The 23,844-nt window shown below is 39.9% G+C and overlaps 1 protein-coding gene across 1 annotated transcript in view; it reads left to right on the top strand.

Annotated features, from left to right (window-relative positions):
* Positions 1-23,844, top strand: part of LOC104951632 (E2/E3 hybrid ubiquitin-protein ligase UBE2O-like) — a 66,717-nt gene that overhangs the window by 4,597 nt on the left and 38,276 nt on the right. The window contains exon 4 of the mRNA XM_010778342.1: positions 143-276. Coding sequence (XP_010776644.1) covers positions 143-276 — 134 coding nt within the window. The remainder of the gene's footprint in view (positions 1-142; positions 277-23,844) is intronic.

Here is a 23,844-nt window from a genome sequence, read left to right on the forward strand (position 1 = left end):
ACTTCAAGTAACCAGGATATATATAAAAAGATGATACATTGTGCAGATGGGAGTGCAAAGATGTCCATAGCAGCTTAAAAAGTGACGGGTGCTGGATGGTGTGTGTGTGTGTGTGTGTGTGTGTGTGTGTGTGTGTGTGTAGGTGGGGTGGATCTTGTCGGTGTTGGAGGACCTGAAGTTGAGTCCTCAGCCTCCGGTGAGCATCCTGCCTCTGGGGACCGGAAACGACCTCGCCAGGACGCTCAACTGGGGAGGGGTGAGTTCAACTGGGGAGGGGTGAGTTCAACTAGGGAGGGGTGAGTTCAACTGGGGAGGGGTGAGTTCAACTAGGGAGGGGTGAGTTCAACTANCAGAAATCAGCGCAGGTTCTGGTCCAGGCTCTCGTCATCTCACGCCTAGACTACTGCAACTCCCTCCTGGCTGGTCTACCTGCATGTGCCATCCGACCTCTGCAGCTCATCCAGAATGCAGCGGCTCGTCTGGTCTTCAACCTTCCAGAATGGATCTGGCCCTTCCTACATCCAGGACATGGTTAAACCGTACACCCCAGCACGTGCACTCCGCTCTGCATCAGCCAAACAGCTCGCTGCACCCGCACTGCGAGGGGGACCCAAGTTCCCGTCAGCAAAAACACGTGGGTTTGCTATCCTGGCTCCAAAATGGTGGAATGAGCTTCCCATTGAAATCAGGACAGCAGAAAGCTTACACATCTTCCGGCGACGACTGAAAACTCATCTCTTTAGACACCACTTCGAGCGATTGAATTACTAACAAAGCATTTATATACTAATAAAGGGCTGGCTTTTCTAAAGCCAGTTGAGTAGCACTTGAAATGTTTGGCTCTATGAAACCTGATGTACTTATATGATTCTGTTTTCTTCAAGGTTGTATCTTCCTGGTCGAATGCACTTATTGTAAGTCGCTTTGGATAAAAGCGTCAGCTAAATGCAATGCAATGGAACATTTTCTTAATGTAATGTTGCTTTCTACCATAAAGACAAGGGAGAATGTGGGAAAAATGTTTGACGCTTTTTCTATATAAGCTTACGCTAGTAGTTACTAGGGCTGTACCCGAATATTCGACTATTCGTTCGTTGGCCAACTATTCGGGTTTCAAATTTCATTATTCAGATATTTGTTTTTTGTTTTTTTTTTCTAAATGTTTGCTATTGATAAAGGCGAATTGCCATATTCTTATACTATAATTATACTTTTGAATTACACTGTTAAAATGCGGAAATATATACAATCTCAGCCTGTGCTCCTGACATCGCGTTCACTCACAGTCACAAACTCAAACGGCACTCTTCAACTCGCTTCACCTCGTTTCACCCACAAAATGCCAAAGACTTCAGCTGTGTGGGACCATTTTAAATTGGACGACGGTAAGAAGAATATGTGCCAAATATGCGATAAGAAACTGGCCTACCACGGTGGCACAACAACTCTGAAAAGTCACCTGGATGCTGTAATTAGTAGCCTAGCTTAGCTTGGCTGTTGTAAAGTTGTCATGATGAAGCTGCTTTATCCGCCGTTTAAACAGTAACGTTACACATGATAAAAACGTGCACTTACTTTGCTTGGAAAATAGTTGCAAGCAAGCAACCAACCGAATTGTTTTTTTATATTAGTTTTTTAAATTTTATCCGAATAGTGAAATAATAGGAGTAATGTGGGAACATCTGGGCATACTTGCCAACCTAGACCTCAGAAATCGGGACGGGGCGGTGCTAGTGGATCGCCGGAGCTGTTAGATTAACATTAACATGCTTATTGTAGTTCTAAGTGCACTGCATTGCATATATATTTTTGAAAAAAAAATGTAAAAGAAAAATCTTTATAAATGAAAAAATACAAATCTCTCCGCACCGAATATTCGCTGCTGATTACTACCGAATATCCGGAGCCCGAAAAATGTAATTCGTGACAGTTCTCAAAAGATTGCCTTTTTTTGCAGCCTTGTTGTGTTGACGTGAAGACATGTGATCATGAAGTAGCATCAGCTTTTTACTTCTGGAGATTGCCTTTACGCTTCAAGAATTACAAGAGTGGTGTTAATATGTGGAAATGATCCCGCTGAACAAAAAACGCAAGTTCCATAAACGTATGTGTTGGCAACAGAGCTTATTTTTCTGAAATTTTCCTAAATCAAAAGAAAAAATCCCATTGCTTTTTGTTGAGGGCACCCTGGTGATCTTAACTTCTGGGTTGGCCAAGAACATTACGTCACCACTGCACCACTCTTTATCTTCTGACCAACTGTAGAGACACAACACTATCAGCCAGAGTATTGTAAAGGTAAACCCGGCGTCCTGGTGTGTTTTGAACTTCAGTTAACCAAGTGGTTCTCAAACTTTTTCTGTCAGGCCCCCCCCTTTGGAGAAAAAAAAAAGTCAGGCCCCCCCAACACAAATATGACAGAAAAAGTTTGAGAACCACTTGGTTAACTGAAGTTCAAAACACACNGTGTGCCTTAAGCACTTATATACTAATGAAGGACTGGCTTATCTAAAGCCAGTTGAGTAGCACTTGAAATGTTTTAGCTCTATGAAACCTGATGTACTTATATGATTCTGTTTTCTTCAAGTTTGTATTTTGTTGGTCGAACGCACTTATTGTGAGTCGCTTTGGATAAAAGCGTCAGCTAAATGCAATGCAATGTAATGTAATGTAATGTAACAGAAGTGTAATATAATGACTTTTTCAGTTTCAGGCACACAGATGATGATGAGTTTTGGTATACTGCTGGAGTGTGTATAAATGTTTACAATGCCTTGCTGTTTGAGTGCCAAGGATACTGTGATCGGCTCATGACTCACCAGTGTCATGTTGTCATTTGTTTAAAATACCACACCATCATCACATTTTGACTCTCTGCTACTGTAACTTTTTACAGGTATGCAACATTCAAAATAGTATAGTGCAGTATACTCTGTTTTTAATTTGTTACTTTGAGCTTTAATTTCCTATTTTACTGGGAATTGGGTAAACAAATTACTGTTGCAAGCCATGCTTTTTGAATAATAACTTGTCAATCTCCATTACCAGGAACTATGACTTTCAAGACCTATTGACACACATTATTATTGCCCTGGTGATTTTACACTTAATGTAATCAAGACCAAGAACTCTCCAAGTTGATGGCATGAGTATTAATCTTCAGTGTATTCAAGGCAACATGGAATTAAATAATCAGATTGATTGATTACTCCATATGTAGTTCCAGACAAAATATTTCATCAGAGCACCCTTAATGTCCTCTGAGAGACATCCATCTTATTCACAATTCTGACGCCAACATTTTTTACTTCTTACATTAAGTTTGATCGATTAATTGTGGCGAATGTTTGATCTAAAAAACTTTGAAAATAGTCCACAGGTTCTTCACATACAGTTTACATACCCAAACGGAAGTAAATTACATGACATTACATGTTACTTGTTAGACGCTTTTATCCAAAGCGACTGACATACTCAATACTGTGGGCAATCCCCACAGGAGCAATTTCGGGTGAAGTGTCTTGCCCAGGGACACAGTGACATGCTGACTGCAGTGGGGTTTGAACCTGTTTTGGATTGAACTTTGATCCGAACACCAACGCACAACCCACTACACCGCACTCCAAATCCTGTTTTTTTCTGTTTGGGTCTGAGACTCGAATTTAATTTCAAATTATATATTGCACTATATTTACCATAATTTTGAGTGTGGAGATGTATCCACCATAACCCCCAGAAAGAAAGAAAAAATTATATCTATTAACTGTTCACTATTGAGTAAACTTTCATTTCATTTCATTTCCTTTTTATTTGTCCCGCTCATGGTACGCAAAACCAAATGCACAATAATTGCCACAAAACATGACTCTACCAAAACTTGAAATTAACCCTCAATATACCTCAATATCCATATTGTGACAATATTATAGGCTTTTCATTATGTTTAATCACAAATTATGTACACAATAAGATTTCTGAAATATAAATCTTAATCTTAATATATTGACAAAAAAAGTAAGGTCAGAAAATAACATCACTTTATTGTAATGTAGCCTTTAAAACAAGGAAAATACAACACATGTCATATTGATATATCCAAAATCCACGACAATATCAAGTGTCACATTACGATTTAATATGTTTCCCAGCAAACTTGTATACAACATCGTCTAACATAAAAACTAGCTTACTAACTCAAAATGTAATAGCATTACTATGTTAAACATCACGTCAGGAAGAAGAATAAAGAAGTGCATTAGTGTTGAGTCACACTTCCCATCTGCCAGTCACAGTCCAACAGACACTGGTATAGGTCTGAACGACCTGTATGAAACAGGAAGTCTGCTGCTCCTTCTTTACTGCCTCTGCTGTCCCTTTTCTGCTTCAAAGAGCTGCTTTTATCAGAGTAATGGTCCCACTCAGGGGCTTTTATCTGAGCAGTAAATGACAGCTGTAAGTTACTAATGGCCTCCTTTTGACTGTGTTTTGAGTGTGGTCGGAAAACTGGTCTTGTTGGTTGGATGTAAAATGATTGGCATCACGACCAAAGACATGCAGAATATTGTCAAAACTATCATGGATTCTGCATTTCAGGATTGACTCTTTTTATGTTTTCTTCACAAGTTGGCCTGAAGACTGACTTTCAGGGCCAAGAGATGTTAGATTGTTACATTGGAAGTGCTGTAGACAACATATATTTGAGGAATTGATGGCAGTTCTTCAGAGTAAATGCCTAGAAATATTGTCTTTAGATCACGGTTTTCACTTTTATTTGTTCAGGAAATGTTCTTCCTTGCTTCACACTCAATTACACACAAACAATGACATTCCCATCTGAACTGACAAATATATATTTTCAACTAACAGTATAACACCAAAACTATCTATCTGACTCTCCTCACTAAATACATGTTTGTTAGTATTTCAAGCTGTATGTGCAGGAAACACTTCCAGACACTGCAGTGGAACCGCAGCTTTTAAATAAGCATGACAACATATTTCACTAACAGCAGTGAGACTTGAAGTGTATATTAAAAAGAAACAGACCCCTGTGTGTGCTGCTTCCTGTAATGGATCCTACAAAGGATGAAGCGAGTATACCCTTTAAGAATTAAGAGTCATGTTATAGACCTTAACAATGACTGTGAGTGTTGGATGACATAATGACCATAGACTCTTTCGTGTGTAATCACTTAAATATTGCCCATTATGTAATGGATAATGATACTCTTCAAAAGTATTCATAATGAACGAGTTCAACAGTTAAGGTTTTTTTTTGTTTGGTAGAATTCTACATTTGTTTTTTTTTGCAGTAAGCTGGTTGTAAATGATAAGATTTGAGATCTTCACAGTGGTGCTGGTCGTCAAGGGAGATTAGCAGGGTGTTACTGCTTTACTGCACATGACGAAACTATACGACAGTGTTTAAAAGTCAAAGAAAGGTATCTGTGATATGGTGTCACAAATTGCTTCGGTGCCAATAAACGGTATAAGTGCTTTGTATGGCCTCAAAATAAAAAGGCCAAATGCAAAAATAAACGAAAACTGAAATATAGTGAGAGTCTAAAGAACTTTATGTCTTTGCTTCTAGATGCTATGTTACATACATACAGCTTTAGCCAAACAATGCTACCTTACTTAGATGGAATCACAATGATTAGATTGCAATATTGCTTCTCTAATTGCCGAGGTGCCCTTGAGCAAGGCAGCTAACCTCGATCTGCTCCCTGGCGCAGGTGAACTGGCAGCCTCTCTGCTCTGCCACCTCTCCTATCTGCATGTGGTTGCGTTGTGCATGTATATCCTCTGTGTTTGTGAATGTATATCCCGCCTGAATGTGCAATGTGTGTGTAAACACAACAGAGTGGATTAATAAAGTATGTCTTCTTCTTCTTCTTTTTCTTCTTCTTCTTTTTATGAAAATGGTTTGAAACGTTATGCTTTGCAAAGCAATATACCATGAAATACCAAACAGTCTCCCCTCATTACTTTCAGTCACTTACTCCATTATCTTGAAGTCATTATGGACTGAATAATCAATAAAATAATGCATAATCTGTATAATATTGTGAAATGCAGCAAAGGGTATAATACCAACTAAAGTAATATAACATTTTCAAAAATAAGTAACATTTAGATATTTTGTTATAATTACTAATGATGACTGTAAGCGGAACATTTATTATTGTATTTATTGGGTTGATATCAGCTCTTCAGAAACAAATATTTGTTTCCATAGACTAGCAGGTACCAGACAGCCTCTTTTTCTCATACTCTCCATATAGAGATACACGACTCAACTTCATTGACAATTGATAGGAGACAACATAAATTCCTAAAGCAGATGAATAGGTGAATAAATGAAGCCCAGAAGTTGGGAGACAGGTGGGGGGGTGGCCTGCTGTGTGGATCACAAGACACATGGCATCGCGCACTTCAATAAGCAAGACAAGCCTTAACTCAACCGTGCAACAGTCGCAGAGCACACAGTGGGTGAGTAATGTTCACAGGCGTGACATTAGTTACTGATGTTCCACCAAAGCCCTGCCCTCCATATCATAGCGTATCATGTATTAGGTCTTCATAAGGGCGTGAAGACTACATGTAGAAATTACATTACATTACATTACATTGCATTTAGCTGACACTTTTATCCAAAGCGACTTACAATAAGTGCATTCGACCAGGAAGATACAACCTTGAAGAAAACAGAATCATATAAGTACATCAGGTTTCATAGAGCCAAACATTTCAAGTGCTACTCAACTGGCTTTAGAAAGCCCAGTCCTTTGTATATAAGTGCTTTGTTAGCAATTATTTGTTAGTAGAATGTCAAATGCTTTTTCTCTGAGTTCCTTTTTACTTCCTGCTTCTTCACACACATGCTCTCCAGTACAGGTTAGCTCTGAGTGTTAGCGATGCTAATGTAAACAAAGACCATATTACGTCCAAAACAGTCGGGCATTGTTTCTGATAGGTCCGTGGCTGTAAAGCCAATAGTTTGTCATCCCGGACTTTAACATCAGAGATTTATACATTTCTGGTGAGCACCAGATCCAGAGAGTGACCGGAGCGGTAGGCTGGCTCCCTTGCGTGCATATCGAAGCCGTTGACCATAGTAACCAATCAATCTCGTCAGCATCAGTTCTCCGATCACAATCAACCCAGATATTGAAATCACCGGTCACAATGATGTTGTAGTTTTTGGAAACCTCATTCAAGAGTTCCTGAAATTCTTCCAGGAATTTGCGGAAGCTGGTCAGGTTTTTGCTCAGGACGGGTTCTTCCCACTCGGTGTGTTGCAGAACTGTCACTACACATTCAAAGGTATCCATGTTGTTAAACCACATTTGTATACCATGTAACACTGGAACAACTTTTACGCCCAATAACTTCACTCACAAAGAAACTACATGGTATACAAATGTGGTTTAACAACATGGATACCTTTGAATGTGTAGTNATTTAGGTGTTGAATCAGGGCTTAAAGTTGTCCCTTCACCACTCTATTGCACTATTGTTGTACTTTGTACAAACTAATAAGCCCGGCTTGGTTGTGACGGCTGCTCTCACACCTAATAATATTCGACGAGTGAACATTTAGAAAAACAATACGTAGTTCCCAAAATACTGGCATAAGGATTATATTATGAACTTGGTGTCACGAACTTGGAATCACAAGGAACTGAACTCAAAAGCACGACCCGAGAGACAAAGGTATAGAATGCAAAAAAGTACTTTATTCCAAAAAGGATGTACAAAATAAGGATCGACACTCTTGACGAGGTGAAAACGGTTTCAGAAAAGCACAAAAGAAAATCGCTCACAAGGTGAGGAACAAAACTTACTAAAGACTTCTGGAGCATAAATTAGGCTTGAGCCATAATACCTAGTCGCTGGTACGCTGACTACTGGCATGGAGACAGGACAAGACGAACTGACACAAGACAAGGGGAGACTGGGGAATATAAACGAGGTAACTAGGCACAGGTGAAAACAATCAGGGGCGGGGCTGGTGCTGATGAGAGCGGGAGAAACACACAAGGGTAGGGAGTCAATGAACCTGGAATGAACATAACAGGTGAGTGTAAAAATAAAACAGGAAGTGGGAGACAATACAAACATTTACTAAACAAAAACATAAAACATGACAAGACTCAACATTTTTGACAGGACACAACACTTGGTTAATACAGGCTTTACATGTTGTTACATTTCGAACAAGTTGCTGTAGTAAACTTCTATACCAATTCTTATTAGGTTTGTGCCTCTCTATCTTTAGTCTTTGGCTCTCTCGTTGCTGTATGGCTATCCGGAGGAAGACAGAGAGCACATTAACTATTGATAATATGTGGAGCAGCATCACATTCAGAAATAAAGTCACTGTCTAAATGTATTCAGAGGCTGCTCGTAAAACTGTAATTATACACATTACTTTGAATATGAAATGCTGGCTGACATTTATTGTCAGGGGCTAATAAAAGCTATGCATCTACACAGGCAGAGTGCCTTTCAATATGTTCCCCACACAGGGGTTGTTGCCGGGGCCTGCTCTCACCTAGCATATTATGCATACATCAATATGTCTCCACTTGTTGGTTTTGTGGTCGTTACGAGGGGATTATGGGCTGTGTGTCATTTTATTGCATGTCCATGCTGTGACCTGCAGAAGCACCGCAATACAAGCAGAACATTTACGAGACGGGCCCCTTTCAGTGACACCCAAAGGAGCTGGCAGTTAGGTCAGTGTTGCTGTTAGCTATTAATAACACGTATTATAATATGGTTCTAATAAGATAAAATATAATCTTCTCTCAATGGAAATTGTTGTGTAGCAGTGGCAGAACAAAGTAGTACACTGAATTATAACATATATAAGTTCACTCATATTTCAAGTTTCTTCTTGGTGAGCTGCATAAAGATACTTGAAACAAGGCATTATTAAAAGTATTATTATAACTGAGGAAGTTTGGCCTTTTTGAGATTATTTTAGGCAGAAAAGCAACTGGGCTGAGCACCTGTGTTCAGAAAGAGGGTAAAGAGTGTGTGGTTGTGTGGAAATCTTCTGGTTGTTTGTGAGGAAGTCCATAATCTATAAGCAGAGTGAAGTGGATGATCCAAGTTTTTTTTTTACAAATCACCCCATAAGGCTTGAATTGCTGATTGTATCCGCGCTAAGCTTCTCTAATGCACTGCTTAAGTTCCTTTCGGCCAGTCCTGGGGGTCTTTCAGTCTTGAAGGCAATATTTTATACCTTAGATAGAGACCATGTATTTTGGTTCAAATATGGCTTTGAGTTTGGAAACACCTTGATGGTTTTATTTTGTTAGAACTGCCTCAGTATGGTAGTCAATATGTGCCAAGACAGAAGAGATGTCCTCCTGTGTTCTGCCCCCTTGGAAAACAGTTCCCAGTCTATGTTCTCAAAGCAGACCTATAAAGTAGTGAGATGACTTCCTTAGTGCAACTGGTCTTCAGGTGATAAAGAGGCTTTTAAACAGGTATAAACATTTTTTTTTTTCAAATGGTTATCAGCTTTGTGTAATGACTGACAGAATGACATTGGAGAAATAAGCAACCCACATTTGCCCAATGTCTTGGCACACTTTAAGACAGGGGTTCCCAAACTTTTCAGCCTGTGACCCCCAAAATAACAGTGCCAGAGACTGGCGACCCTTGTCAACGGGGGGGGGCTAGTGAATTAATTAGTTTTTCGCACTCTCGCTGGAATATCTCCGCAATGGAGCGAGCCTAAATTTCACTTTCGATTGCATGATAGCCCACCTTCGTCAAACATGTTGCCACTTGTTTGTACCATTTTCAGGCGATTTGTAAACTGTTCAAACAATGGGGTTTTTTGGATTTCAAGAAGCGTATAAAACAAACAATGGATGTATTTTATGAACATTTATCCATGCTGGAAGTATATTGAGATGTGTTAGGAGTGAGATAGAGATTATTGTCTAATATATGCATCCAATGAAGCATTGCATGAAGTCTGTTGATGATCAGAGGCTGTTGTTGGGGCTGCATAAAGCAACATTTATTTTTGTTTTGTAGGCAGACCATGCAGGCCAGCCGTAATAAATGTAGTCTACATTTCACAAGAGGTGTAAAACCTGTGAGCATTTTAAATCGCATTTGAACTAAATGCTTATATAATCTGTAGTTGTATTTGTAATTTTGATTTATTGTGTGAAAGAGGCGATATAGAGAAGTTAAGCTGTCATTATTAGGCTGTTATGTACTGTTGGAATGGTAAGCAGGCCTATTGTTTTTGGATATTTGTGGAGTTAGGTGGTCCGCGAGTGTTTTTTTATTGGTTAAGTGGTCCTTGGTATGAAAAAGTTTGAGAAACACTGCGCTATTGGATTGTCAATGGGGGGAGCTTCGCTGCGGGGAAGTTCTACAGATGGCCAGTCCGCCGCTGAAAAATGTCTATGCACACGTTATTATTAAGAATAATTTTTTTTAAATTCCCAAAAAAAAGATTTTTTTTTTTTTTAATTTTCAATTTTTATTTTGTAATAATCTCGCGACCCCCACTTTGGGAACCCCTGGCCTAGATAACTGACAAATAATTCCTGGATATCATTTTGAACGCAATGGCTGCCTCCAGATGCCGTGGTTTCACAAGTGCACTTTTTATTAATATCTTGCATGTTGTGCATGGTATTGAATCCTTAATGAAATCTTTATTCATGGTTGTAACATGACATTATTTCCTTGTCGTGTCTCTCCTGGTGCTATTTGCCGCTACATCGACTCAGTTGCCCCGCAGGGATAAGTAAAGTAAATGTATCTTGTCTTAACCTGACACCGTTTTAATTGTCTCTACTAGCTAAACCACTACTCATGTGGTAACCCATGTAGGGTTAAAACAACCCCTGCAATTATTTCCAAATGCTCATTGACCTAATTCCTCTGTGCATATTCCTCTAAAGCATGCATTAGCTTCTGAAGTGTGTGTGTGTGTGTGTGTGTGTGTGTGTGTGTGTGTGTGTGTGTGTGTGTGTGTGTGTGTGTGTGTGTGTGTTTGTGTTTATGATCTACCCATCCATCTCTTGTCTGTGGCTGGCAGCCNACCCTGTAGGTGCGGTCTTTGAGGTATGAGGTGAGGAGGGAAAGTGCAGAGCCTGAAACTCCAAGTTCTTGGAGTGTGCTAAGGAGGATCTGATGGTTCACCGTGTCGAATGCTGCAGACAGGTCCAACAGGATGATGACAGAGGAGACGGAGGCTGCTTTAGCCGTGTGCAGTTCCTCAGTGACAGCAAGGAGAGCAGTTGCTGTTGAGTGACCTGCCTTGAAACCAGACTGGTGCGGATCCAGAAGGTTGTTCTGATGGAGATAACAGGAGAGTTGTTTAAAGACAGCGCGTTCAAGTGTTTTAGACAGGAACGGGAGGAGAGAGACAGGCCTGTAGTTTATAACATCAGACGGGTTGAAAGTGGGTTTCTTTAGGAGAGGGTTTACTCTTGCCTCCTTGAGACTGTTTGGAAAGTGACCAGAAGTTAGAGAAGTGTTGATGAAATGGGTGAGAAACGGTAGAATATCAGGAGCAATAGTCTGAAGGAGGTTTGAGGGGATAGGGTCCAGAGGACAGGTGGTAGGACGGGCAGAGGTAATGAGGGTAAGAACCTCACTTGGAGAGAGAGGGGAAAAGGAGGTTAGTGTGTGGGTGAGAGGTGGGTCTGGTGACCCAGCAGTGAGTAAAGGTGAGTCAGTAAAAGAAGAGCTCTTGTAGATGTCCATGAGACTTTGGGCTCTCTTTAAAGGGGCCCTATTGTAACTAACTTTATCAAACATAGATAATTGAGTGTGGGAAAGTAGAATTGTCACATCTTCCAAATAAAAAAAAAGTCTTACCCACATTGTCAATGGTGATCTGTCAACAGAGACTCTGTTGCTACTCACAAAGCAAAGCATACTATTGTTGCACATATTTGAAACACAAGTAGATGTGAGTATTGTTTGGCTTGTAATAATATAATCTTTGTCTGCTGCCATGTTGCAAACATATGGAGCTATTGGTAAATGCTGCTCATTGTGCTGTGCGGGGGGAAAGTTGATTGAATGCATGTCAACTGTAACTCTCGCAGGTTCAGGCCCTGGGGTCTTTGTGACCTCAAATAACACCCAGCAGAGGCTGGGACGTCAGAATGAGGAGGACGGCGGTGAGAGGAGAGGGGAGATATGGAAACACATGATAGGAAAATGAAGAGAGACAAAGGGAAGTGTAAGGAAAGAGTTATCCCTTAAACTTTTAAATTACTCCTCTAATTCTGCACGGTGGTCTGGGTTTAGACATCACCATGGTTGCAATACCACAACAAGATGGGTGGAGTATCCCCATCCAGACCCTCTTTCTTCCTCTTTCTAACCCTAACACACACACACACACACACACACACACACACACACACACACACACACACACACACACACACACACACACACACACACACACACACACACACACACACACACACACACACACACACACACACAACGAGGCATTAATGTCCTACCACAACTCCCTAATGAGTGCACACTGAGTAAATCAACAAAGTGATTGCTTTAATCTTCTGCTCTTTCTTCCTGAAAATCAAGTCTGTCTCTCTTGCTTAGTCTATTTTGTTCTGGGAAAGTGTGTGTGTGCGGGGGGGTTCCATCTATAGACAATAGCAGCTGACCAGGTCATCATGGCATTTGTGGAAAGTCTGAGCCAGCACTCAGAGGAAGTAGGGAGGAGGAGGAAGATGCTTTCCTCTTGGGGTTCAAAGGTTACTTCTATCCATTACAACACTGCTCCACCTCAACGGACTGTCTGTGCGGAAGACGAGATAAAAGGGTTTATGTACATGTGTGCCTGATCAGGATCACAGTACATGTAGTGTATGTTGCGGGAGTTAGCTCACGTGCTTGAGTGGGTCCATGTATTAGGGCTGAATCTTTTCCACAACGGCCCAGGTTCGAATCCTACCCGGGGGCCTTTGCTACATGTCATTTTTCTCAACCTTCCCTGTCTATTTATCTATTTAAAAAAAGGCATGGAAAAATAATTTGTTTTGATTTGGGTCAAGTAAATAAAAGAAAATTAGGTCCCATTGCTTGGCTATTTAAGAATGCTTGGCTTGTGCATTGTGTCCGTTGTCACACTTCACAATGACCAATCATTAGTCTGCATGGTTTTTAACAACCTTCATTGCTGAATAAGTTTAAAAGCAAGTGATATATCTATGAATGTGGAAGATAATACTCAAAACATATTGGTTTCTAATGAGACAAAGTTCCAGCTCGACTTCTGCCCTGCTCTGTCCTTCCTTCTCGACTGATTACGTTTTGTGGGGAGGATCACAAACGATATTTCCCTATTTTCCTACATTTGTGAAAATCACAGCTTAACATACAGCCCTCCAGAGAGACACGAAGAAATCGTAGACTGTTGATATGCACAGACACGTGGTACCAATTGGACCTTAACTCCTGGAGTAACACCCTTTGTGTCAGGGAGGAGAGAGGAAGCAACTTAGCCTGCTATGTGTGTGTTGGATTAAACTTCAACTGTCACGCCTGGCGCAATCCATTTCGTGTTTGTGTGTATGCACTCGTGTCTCTGTCTCTGACATAATCCCACCAGTCAAAAGACCCGATGTCAACATCAAATCAGTGGACTGTTTTAGGTGGCTGTCGAGAAATTACACTTCACGCCCTAACATCACGCCTTCTGACGCTGCTGATTTGCGACTGTGGTTAAACTTCACTAAGCTCCCACCCATTAAACTACACTCAATCAGACTTTCTGTTTTTCTAAGGCCCATCCCTTAGACTTGGAGTAGTTTTAAACGATGGATCCAGTTTAAACACAAGTGTATTGAGTGAACTTTGTATACTAGAAAGTCATTGTGGATCCACATTTTTTTTTAACATACAATATGTTTGTTTTTGTCACAATATATAATATAAGCACTTATATACTAATAAAGGACTGGCTTATCTAAAGCCAGTTGAGTAGCACTTGAAATATTTTAGCTCTATGAAACCTGATGTACTTATATGATTCTGTTTTCTTCAAGTTTGTATTTTGTTGGTCGAACGCACTTATTGTCGCTTTTGGGTAAAAGCGTCAGCTAAATGCAATGTAATGTAATGTAATAATAAATGACTGTATATTTTCAACACACAAATGAAAATTGTTCTAGATAAACTGTTGGAACAAAGGAGACGTCTTTACTCTTTTTTCTGCTATACTAAAAATAACAGGACATAATGTGTCTTGGTCACCTCTTCATGCAAGAAAGATTACTTTTTTTAAAGATTTTGAAATTACTGATTCCTGCCTTTGACCATCATTCAAGTATACAACAAAATGATTAAGGAAATAATAATCGGATGGAATCCCAACCAGAAGTATTTGTACTATGGTCTATATGGTGATTCAAGTATAATTACAGGAGATTATAATATCACGTGAATTTGGAAGGATGAAAACCAACCAGGTTTATTTGTACTCTATATAATTGAAATTGTTCAAAATAAAGTTGAAAAGTTACTGTAAGTGCTAATTTGCCTGACCTCATCATTGGCAATGAAAAAAGTCTTAACATCATCCACCTTTCTATATCTTCAAGCGTTAAAATAATCTGTTTTGGAACAGGACAAGTGGTGTCAATGAAGGTGTACTTCACTTCATCCGACAGAGGTTTGGGGGTACGTCAGTTGAGGCCCACCGTCGATTCAAACACTGCATCACCAAAGGGGAGATGAGCGATGAAATGATACGCGGGCCTTCACTTCAAAGACGTTACTGTCAGATAAGTAAAACAGTACAAGTACCCATACACAATATTTACGTTAAGAAGGGTAAGAGAAGACAGCTACAGTGTTTTCAGCATCATTACACAGCTGCCTGCAACCTCTCATCCCAACACCTGAGGCTCAAATACTGCAATTTTTCCGCCATTGGACGCCATTGGACAGCTGGAAGTGAACTAGAAGTGGAAGCTGTGACTTGATGACACAGTTTCACTTAACACAGGTAGAGAAGCAAGCTTAACTATTGTTTTGAAAATGGAAGGCTTTCACCATAACAGGATTTTGTTATGGGGGACCTTCTGTCTCTTATTTTCAGTTAACATAGGTGTTTAACATGTCATATGGATACTTTTTGAGCAATTAACAGCAGGGATTTTTTTGTTGTGTCTGATTAAGGGTCAGGGGCAAAGCAATATTGTAAAATTAACCGAGCTACAGTGTTTAAGGACCCAAACACAAGTGTCTTTCAAATAAAATGCTTTAGGTAATTGTCAAGCACGTGTTGGCTCATGCACAAATTGTCTAAGTGCTATGATGGAGGTAGCCTGTTGAAAAACTGTTCTTTGACTTCACTCCAGCTATGTTTCTGAAAAGAAAAGAGCCTTAAAACAGGCCAAGGAGCAGAACTCCTGGATGTCAATTTATGTCAAGGACGGAAATATCTCTACCTCTCGTAAGCCCTAAAAAAAGGGCGTTGTCTCAACTGATTGGCTAAGAGTGGAAAAGCACCCAGCTGCTCTCAATTATTAAATAGGAGCCTGTCCCTGCACTGAATAGCACCCCAATCAACTCAGGGGGAGTGGAATATTCAGTTAAAATGATTTAGAAAAAAGGAAACTGAGAGAATGGGAACAGTAAGGGACAGTCATTATGCCTATATATGGTGATGCAATTATGCATTCTGTTAGGCTAGGGAATGCCCTTATTATTAACTGTAGTATTATAATTTGTAATCCTGGGTTACGCATCTATAGAAAATATACATGAGCATTGGTGTTAATATTTTGTGAAAAATCAATGTAGGGCCGTGACATTATCCGCCTAATAAGTGCACCTGAGCTTTTAGCTGGCACATTTCTTAAGATTTTAAAGTAGACGTTAAAGCTTTAAATGTCTCCATTCATAGATTTGCATCAGTCACATTATATTGTGTGCATAACACTGTTCCTCCAAAGTTTAAGCACGTGTAGAGGGGTGGTTGTGTCAGTCAGTGTGGGGGACTTGTGTTTAATCTCAGGCTGCTGTACTGGACAATGCAAAAGTGAAACACTCCTCAGATTGACAGTATGACATGTTTTGTGAACACAGGCCCACATCTCACTATACCTCCCTGAATAATTGCTCAATATATTCCCCAATGCTCCACTGCTGTTTCCTGCCTGTAGAGTCTCACTGTGGTAGATGTAGAACATAGAGAATGTGTGTATTTCACTATGGACACATTACGAGATGTGTGGTGCAGTATTTGTGTGAGATGGATTTCGTTAAATACTGGCATCAAAATCTGTTTTAAGTGGTACCTGAAAGGGGCGTACGCGTTACAACGGCGCAAAATACTTCCATTATGAGAGAATTGCAGATCTGTTGTAAGCTAGCTAGTTAACGTAGCCAACCTAGACATTTCAAATATACTGACAAAAATCTTACAATTATGAAACAGACCAACTGTGCCAAAAGTTTCAGTTGGCCAACTTTATAATACCCGAACGTCAACAAGCTCTCAGGTCCCAGCTGTGTGCACCACTTTTTAGATTTATGTTATCGTTGTAAGATGAGCTTTCTGGATCCTTTTACATCTGTAGTGTTCCGTTTGTAAAGTTGGTGAACATGTTATATCATTTGAATGTGTTTTGGCACATTGTGTTGTTTTATTTGCATCGTTTTTGAAACTGCAGTGTGTTTATCCTAGGGTAAGTGTGTTCGGCCATTGTTGTTGTGTCCCATCAAAAGTGTTGAGTCTAGTCATGTTTCATGTTTTTGTTTAGTCCATTTTTGTATTGTCTCCCACTTCCTGTTTTATTTTGACACTCACCTGTTATGTTCATTCCAGGTTCCTTGACTTCCTACCCTTGTGTGTTTCTCCCGCTCTCATCAGCAACAGCCCCGCCCCTGATTGTTTTCACCTGTGCCTAGTTACCTCTTGTTTATATTCCCCAGTCTCCCCTTGTCTTGTGTCAGTTCGTCTTGTCCTGTCTCCATGCCAGTAGTCAGCGTACCAGCGACTAAGTATTATGACTAATTTATGCTCCAGAAGTCTTTAGTAAGTTTTGTTCCTCACCTTGTGAGCGATTTTCTTTTGTGCTTTTCTGAAACCGTTTTGACCTTGTCAAGAGTGTCGATCCTTATCTTGTACATCCTTTTGGAATAAAGTACCTTTTTGTATACTTTGTCTCTCGGGTCGTGACAATTGTAACACGTTTGCACCTGTAGCTTCCACAATGAACAAAGTAGCAAAAAAACATAGAACATTTGGATGATTCAAAGTATGTTGAGGTTGTTTAACGGCAGCAAAACTATTTATATAATTGGTAAGATTTTACAGAATATTTCTTTTTTTTCAGGAAGTTATGACCATACGCCTCTATATATGAAACCTGGATCGTACTGCTAGAGTTGTATAAGAGTTTGTTGAATTTGAAAGCAGATGTTTTTGGTTTGTCTGCTGTTAAACCCTGTCCCCATTTATTTCAATTCTTAAAGAGCTCTCTGTTTATTTATTCTTCATTTAGCACAGAGAAAAACACATTTTTTCTCAACAATTCAAGGTATCAAATGGTGAGTTATTGATATATAAAAGGTCATTTTGTGACGGATTTAGTAATTGAAGTCCAACAACATTGGCCAACATTGGGATAATGTCAAGAAAAGTACCTTTAAGCTCATATTTCGTAAGTTTCCCATGATGCCAGTGACTCTTATCTATACTGTGCTAACTCTAAAGCCGTTAGCTCTGCACGTGACTTTGTATTTCCTTATTTAAATAAATACTTGAGTAAATGAGTTTGTACCAAAGTCTGGTATTGGCGCACTGGAGCTTAACTGTGTTTTACTGTGCAACACATAAACAATGCAGGTATACGGGGGTTTGCTTCCACAGGGTCCGTTTTCTATTCATCACCTTGGCTTGTACACACTGTGGACATGTTTAACCAAAAGCTTATCATGTGAGTTTGGGTCTTTGAAAACATTCCATAGTTGGCAAAGTATGACATCATTACGGGAAAGATACCTTTGGGTATTAGCCACAAATCACAACATTGGTTTATGCTTGATTCAGAAAGACTAAAGGTGAAATCATGATAATTATTTTACTGATTTAACTTAAAGGGACATTTCTTAAAACTTCACGTTGCCTTATTTCAGTTTTATAAAATCTTTAGTAGCTCTGGAGGACGTTAAATAACCCTGATGATGTGGTAAGAGGTTTATTAAATGGACTGCAAACTTAAATAAGTTAAATACATTAATTATTTTTTAAATGAATTATATTACTTTCTTTGATGGTATGTATTAATTATTTAATTAGTACTTCTGTGTGTGTAAAAGACATATTGATTTCAATATGAATTATTGAATAAAACAAGCATAACATGGCTATTTAAAGATATATACTATACCTTAAAGTAGGGGTTCCCAAAGTGGGGGTCGCGAGACGATTACAAAATTACAAATGACAAAAATTGATTAATTTTTTTTTTAGAATTTTTAAAAAAAAATTATTATTAATAATAACGTTTGCATAGACATTGTCGTATCATGCAATCGAAAGTGAAACTTAAGCTCGCTCCATTGCGGAGATATTCTCCCCCCCCCCTCCCCCCGGGGGGTCGCCAGTCTCTGGCACTGTTATTTTGGGGATCGCGGGCTGAAAAGTTTGGGAACCCCTGCTTTAAAGAACCTTGAACCTTGAACCATTACTATATTTCATGCCTTTGTATGTATCCACCAATAAAGACAACAAACACCATTCTAAGACCGTACAGAAATACGGTCTTACTTGTTTTTATCTTTGCAACTGCAAATGGTAATATTTGCAGCCAATAAAGAAAAATCATCAAAGGTGGAGATCGACAATATGCAATATTGTTGGTAAAGATAAGATATGTGTAACTTCAGAGATTCCAAGGCATGAGTCCCTGATGATGATGAAGACTTGTTCTCTGATGGTGGTAGGAGTGACATGATTCCTGATTTTGGTTGGATATCCCCTTTCAGAGGAGCCACTTTTCAGAGCCCAGCCTCCGGGTTCTGCATTGCACAGCACTGCCTGCTGGTCAAAGGTAGAAACTGCATTAGTGAATCAATGAAATGACTGAAATTCCATAACATCCAAACACCATTTGTATGCACGTGCAAACTTTATGTGGGCTTGTTATACATTTTTAGATTACTATTCTGCCTCCAGCTTTTTATCTTAGCAGGACATTTTTCCTTGGATACATATTTTTGATCATTCTTTTCAATGTCAGGGAATAAGCATAAGCTCATCTAAAACTCAGTACTTCACTTTTTAGCTGTGCCAGTTTTCACGCTATTAGTGGGTGATTAAAGACAACACGTGGAGCATTAACGGCCTCTCGGAACATGCCAAATGTTGACTGGTCTCAGGTTTGAATGGGAGGCAGGGACAGCCAATGTAAGTCTCTCTCCCTCTCCTCCCTGTCGCTCCTCCTTATACAACCCCCCAAAACCATCCCCTCTTATTAAAACAACTCGCCAATCTGTTGTAGCCCGGTAAAAGGGTTGGGGAGCCGAGGCAGCCATAAAGGAGGCTCCACACACACACAGCCGTCTGGAAGGAATTAGACAGAAGCGGCAGAGAGACTCTTGGCCACCTCTCTGCGCTCTGTGTAACCTGGATGCTTGGGGGGAAGTATAGACATACTTACCTACATGCCCCTCAAGACAGCAACATACAAATAACTGGACTCATATTTGATGATTAGAGTAATTGCCTGGACTTTTTTTATTTCTAAGTATGACAGACGCTGCCAGAACATTTTTGAAATATGAATGAAAGCGTCATGAGTTGATGGAGAAAACTATTTATCTTTTTTGCATATTCTACTTTTTCTTTCTACTTTTTTACATAGCCAAAGTTGACTGACATGATGTTTGTGTTTGTAAAACGCGTGCGGTGTGTGTTTGCTGACTGCAGACAGACTGTGAGAAACTAGAGAAGAGCAGCATCCAGCTGAGAAAACTTAGAGGAACGTGCGTCATTTTTTTTTCTTTCTCGTGAATGAGGATCAATGTCAGCGGATTGATGAGACTCATTACTAGACCAGTGTCCTTTGCAACTTTGTCGAGACTTTTTCTCCCTGCGGAGCGGTACCAGAGCCGCAGGAGCTGACCGCATCCTTCCTGAAGGACGAACGAGAGGACGACAGCTGCTTCAAGGTATGCGGCAAGAGAGCCTAACCCGCTGACAGAGAGTGATGAATGCTGCATTAGAACAGTCATTACTAACCGCATCCACATCTTTTTGACATGTTGAGGCTCCAAACTGTCATTTCAATATATTTTGCGTAAGTGTCATTATTCTTTCTTTACTTCAAATAATAATTATATTGTTATTTATTTGGGCTCAATAAAAGGAGTGTTGTTAAGTTAGGGGGCACGCCAGCTGAACACAGTATTTCTTTCATATGTGAGCCTTAATGTTTTGTGCGTAAAACTCTGCAAAAGCTTTTAAATTGAACAAAATTGCTTAATTTAGGGTCCATTTATTATAAGTTACTTCGTTGAATTGTTATCATTAATATTAAGAGAAATTGTGTCTTAAAAGTTTAATTTTGTTCTTTTGAAAACATCTGCTTTTCTTTTTGCCAAGCATTGTAAAGTTGTGGATATGTGTAAAAGATATCCGCCCAGATTAGTTTTCTCATCATACCAAACTATAGTCTTTGCTGAGCCAGCTTCCATCAGCCTGAGAATAAACTAAATTGATGACGTCTCTAGTCGCACGTCATTCTTTTGAGGTTTGGGAGCCAATGGGAAGGCTGGATTTGGAAACATCCAGTGCCTTGTGGAGGAGTGCGTAATTTGATTAGAAACGTAGAAAACGCATTTTGAGGACCTTTGAACACAGCCCGTTTTGGGGGGAAAAAATGTGAATGTTTATAATAATGATATCTGATGATTGGTGGCATATTTTAATCTTGCTGAAAGTCTATCAAGTCCCTTTTGAACTCAGATTCAGCTTGTGTTCGTGATCAAAAATGAATACATGAATGCTGACATGACCGAAAGCTTATTCAGGTGTCCCCAGAACAAAGAGACATACTGTTGTCTCGCTCGCTGGTGGCATAATAACTTCCCCTAACGCCCACATAACACATTATACATAAATGCAAATGCACATCTGTCTCACTCCTTTGACATACCCTCTTCCTCCATCCGTCTACTCCAACGTGTAAGTGTGCAGATGGCACCATTGGTCTCCTATAAAACCCACACAAGGAATGCCCATCTGTGAGATGGATGGGGAAGAATTCCTGACATTTCATTTCATTTCAAAGCTTTATTTATCCAGGTGTATCCCTTGAGATCATTGATCTCTTTTTCAAGGGAGACCTTTATCTGGATGTGCATTAAGAGTTCACTTTCTCAACATCGATTCCACTTCCTGACATGGCTCATCTTTTCATGATGCATCTGGGAAAGTGAAAGGTGGAGTCATGATGATATCCACCTGTGAGGAGTGGTGAAGCATTTAGTCCACTGTCAGTATTAATAAATCAAAGTGAATGCTTTGAATAGGATCTAGAATTTGCTGGCTTCAACAGTATCGGAAACATAAATGATGTTAATTCAACACATCCTATTTCATGTTAGCTGCTTATCTACGGTGCAGACATTTATATATATAGACATATGTATGCACTTACACTGTATACTGGAGAAACTAAATAGCTTGCACACAAATCTGAATTTAATTGGTTAAAATCTCGATTTTAAAAGGATACTTTCAGGACATAAAATGATGTATAATAAGCGCATGTGTGGAACCTCTTTCAATGCACACATGTATTTAGACTGAGACTGTCTCTAATCTCTCCCCTAGAGAGACTTCCGATGCTGAGCATTTGGCTCAGTGTGCTTTACAGTGAGGAAGGCAATCCATCTCTGGCGGCTGTTAGTGGAACATTAAGCAATTAAACAGAGATTTCATTCTCATGTGCAGCCATGTGTAACCCATGTCAGTTGCCTATAGCTGAGGAAGAAAACGTGTCTGCACTCTTAAAAAGGTGACACACACACAGTCATCATTGCTACAGGATGTTCTTCTTGCACAGTTTACTACCTATAGCAGAGGAAGGCATTCCATGGCTGGCCTCCATTATGGCTCACAACAAAGTCCCACGTGCCATTACCGCTCACAGCATGGAGCCTTCTGCGTGCAAAGGGGCCTTGGGGCTGGCAGGGTACTGGAAATCAGGATATAGCGCACATGTGCCCCTCCCATAGACACAACACCGCCTACCTCATCTATCCGGCAATAATGCTGCCCCAGTTTATTTTCCACGTCCCCTTGGTAAAGTAGCAGCCGGCCAGTAAAAGTGAAAATGTGGATGTCGGCATAGGTTTTGATTCCCACTACCTCATGCTAAGTCATAAAGTCTCACAGGGAGGGGTCATGCCAATGTTAATGCATACAGTAGGTCCAGGAGTAATGGCTGTGTATGAGTGTTTTTGGCTCCTTGATATTTTGAATGTAAGATGATGAAAAGTGGTTATCTTGTGGAAAAACTCAAGTTAATCTTACAGTCACATCCTTGCTTTCTTTTCAGGCTAGCTTTAGTTTACAGTGTTATCTCTTAGCTCTAATTAACAGTGATAAGAATAGACTTTTCTACCATGTAGGGAAGAAGCCAGCTATTTCAGAGCACTGTTGATAAGTGTCTGTAGTCAGATAAGGGAAAGTGTTGGATCAATGCATGACAGGCTGGGATCATCAAAAGGAGAAACAATTTAAAACTTTTTTTATGGCAGACATTTCAGTATATAGGAAAACACGAATAACCAGACATACGAAGCATTCTCTACAAATGTTGGATCTCTACAAATGTTGGAGCTCTACAAATGTTGGATCCCGCTACGTGGCGTAAGTCCAGTGCCTCAGCTGGCAGTGAACCGAGCCAAGAGTCTACCACTTTGCAACCACAAGTCTCAACCCCCCCCCATCCCTCCTTCCTCACTTCTTTCCAACCCACTTTCTTTCATTCCTTTTCTAAATTTCCTTTTTTTCTGCTGCTCGTCCTTGCTCAATCTCTGTGGTCAGAATTCATGTTAATTACTACTGTTAATTCACAAACAAAAAGTAAGGGATGAGTCAGAACATGCCAAAAAAACAGCATAATTTGACCACAGTGTTTCATTACATAATGAATCGCAGCTTCACTGACCACCTTCACGTCTATACGCCACAATGATGCAACTCCAACTGTTGTGGTAAAAGAGTGAGATGGTGGATGACGAAGAAACGGATGCACAGTAATAAAAAACAGTCTCTTCAGATGTTGTAACCTTTGTACCTCTGCCAGTTTGAGCCCTAACACACCAGATTGTAATGTAAAACAGAAGCAAAGGGAATAAAGAGAGTGAATGTAATGGGCTTGTTGTAACATTGCACCTTTATGGAGCTGCCCACCTGATTTCAATCATATAGGGAGCGGTGCAGCGGGTGGTGTTACTGTTTAGCTCTCATGCTTTTAATTGCACAACAACAGCACTTTGTTACCACATGGGGGGTTTATGAGAGGGAGAAGGAAGAGGAGGAGAAAGGGGAGGAGTGAGGAGGGTGGCTGCTTCCTAGCGGAAGCTTTAAAAACTCCCATGACCTTCAGTTCATCTGGAGTGAACAGTTTCATTCATACTGGAGTCTGAAACCGAACAGTGTCTGTTAAACTGCAGCAATATCAAAATAATAAAATTAAGATATATTAATGAGTGCATCTGCTTAAGTCTTTTATTTTTGTATTCATTTGAGTTACTTGTACTTTACTAGAGTTTCTCTAGAAAGTGTTT

Source organism: Notothenia coriiceps, unplaced genomic scaffold, assembly GCF_000735185.1.
Source record: "Notothenia coriiceps isolate Sejong01 unplaced genomic scaffold, NC01 NC01_scaffold00019000, whole genome shotgun sequence".
In the NCBI taxonomy this organism is placed as follows: domain Eukaryota; kingdom Metazoa; phylum Chordata; class Actinopteri; order Perciformes; family Nototheniidae; genus Notothenia; species Notothenia coriiceps.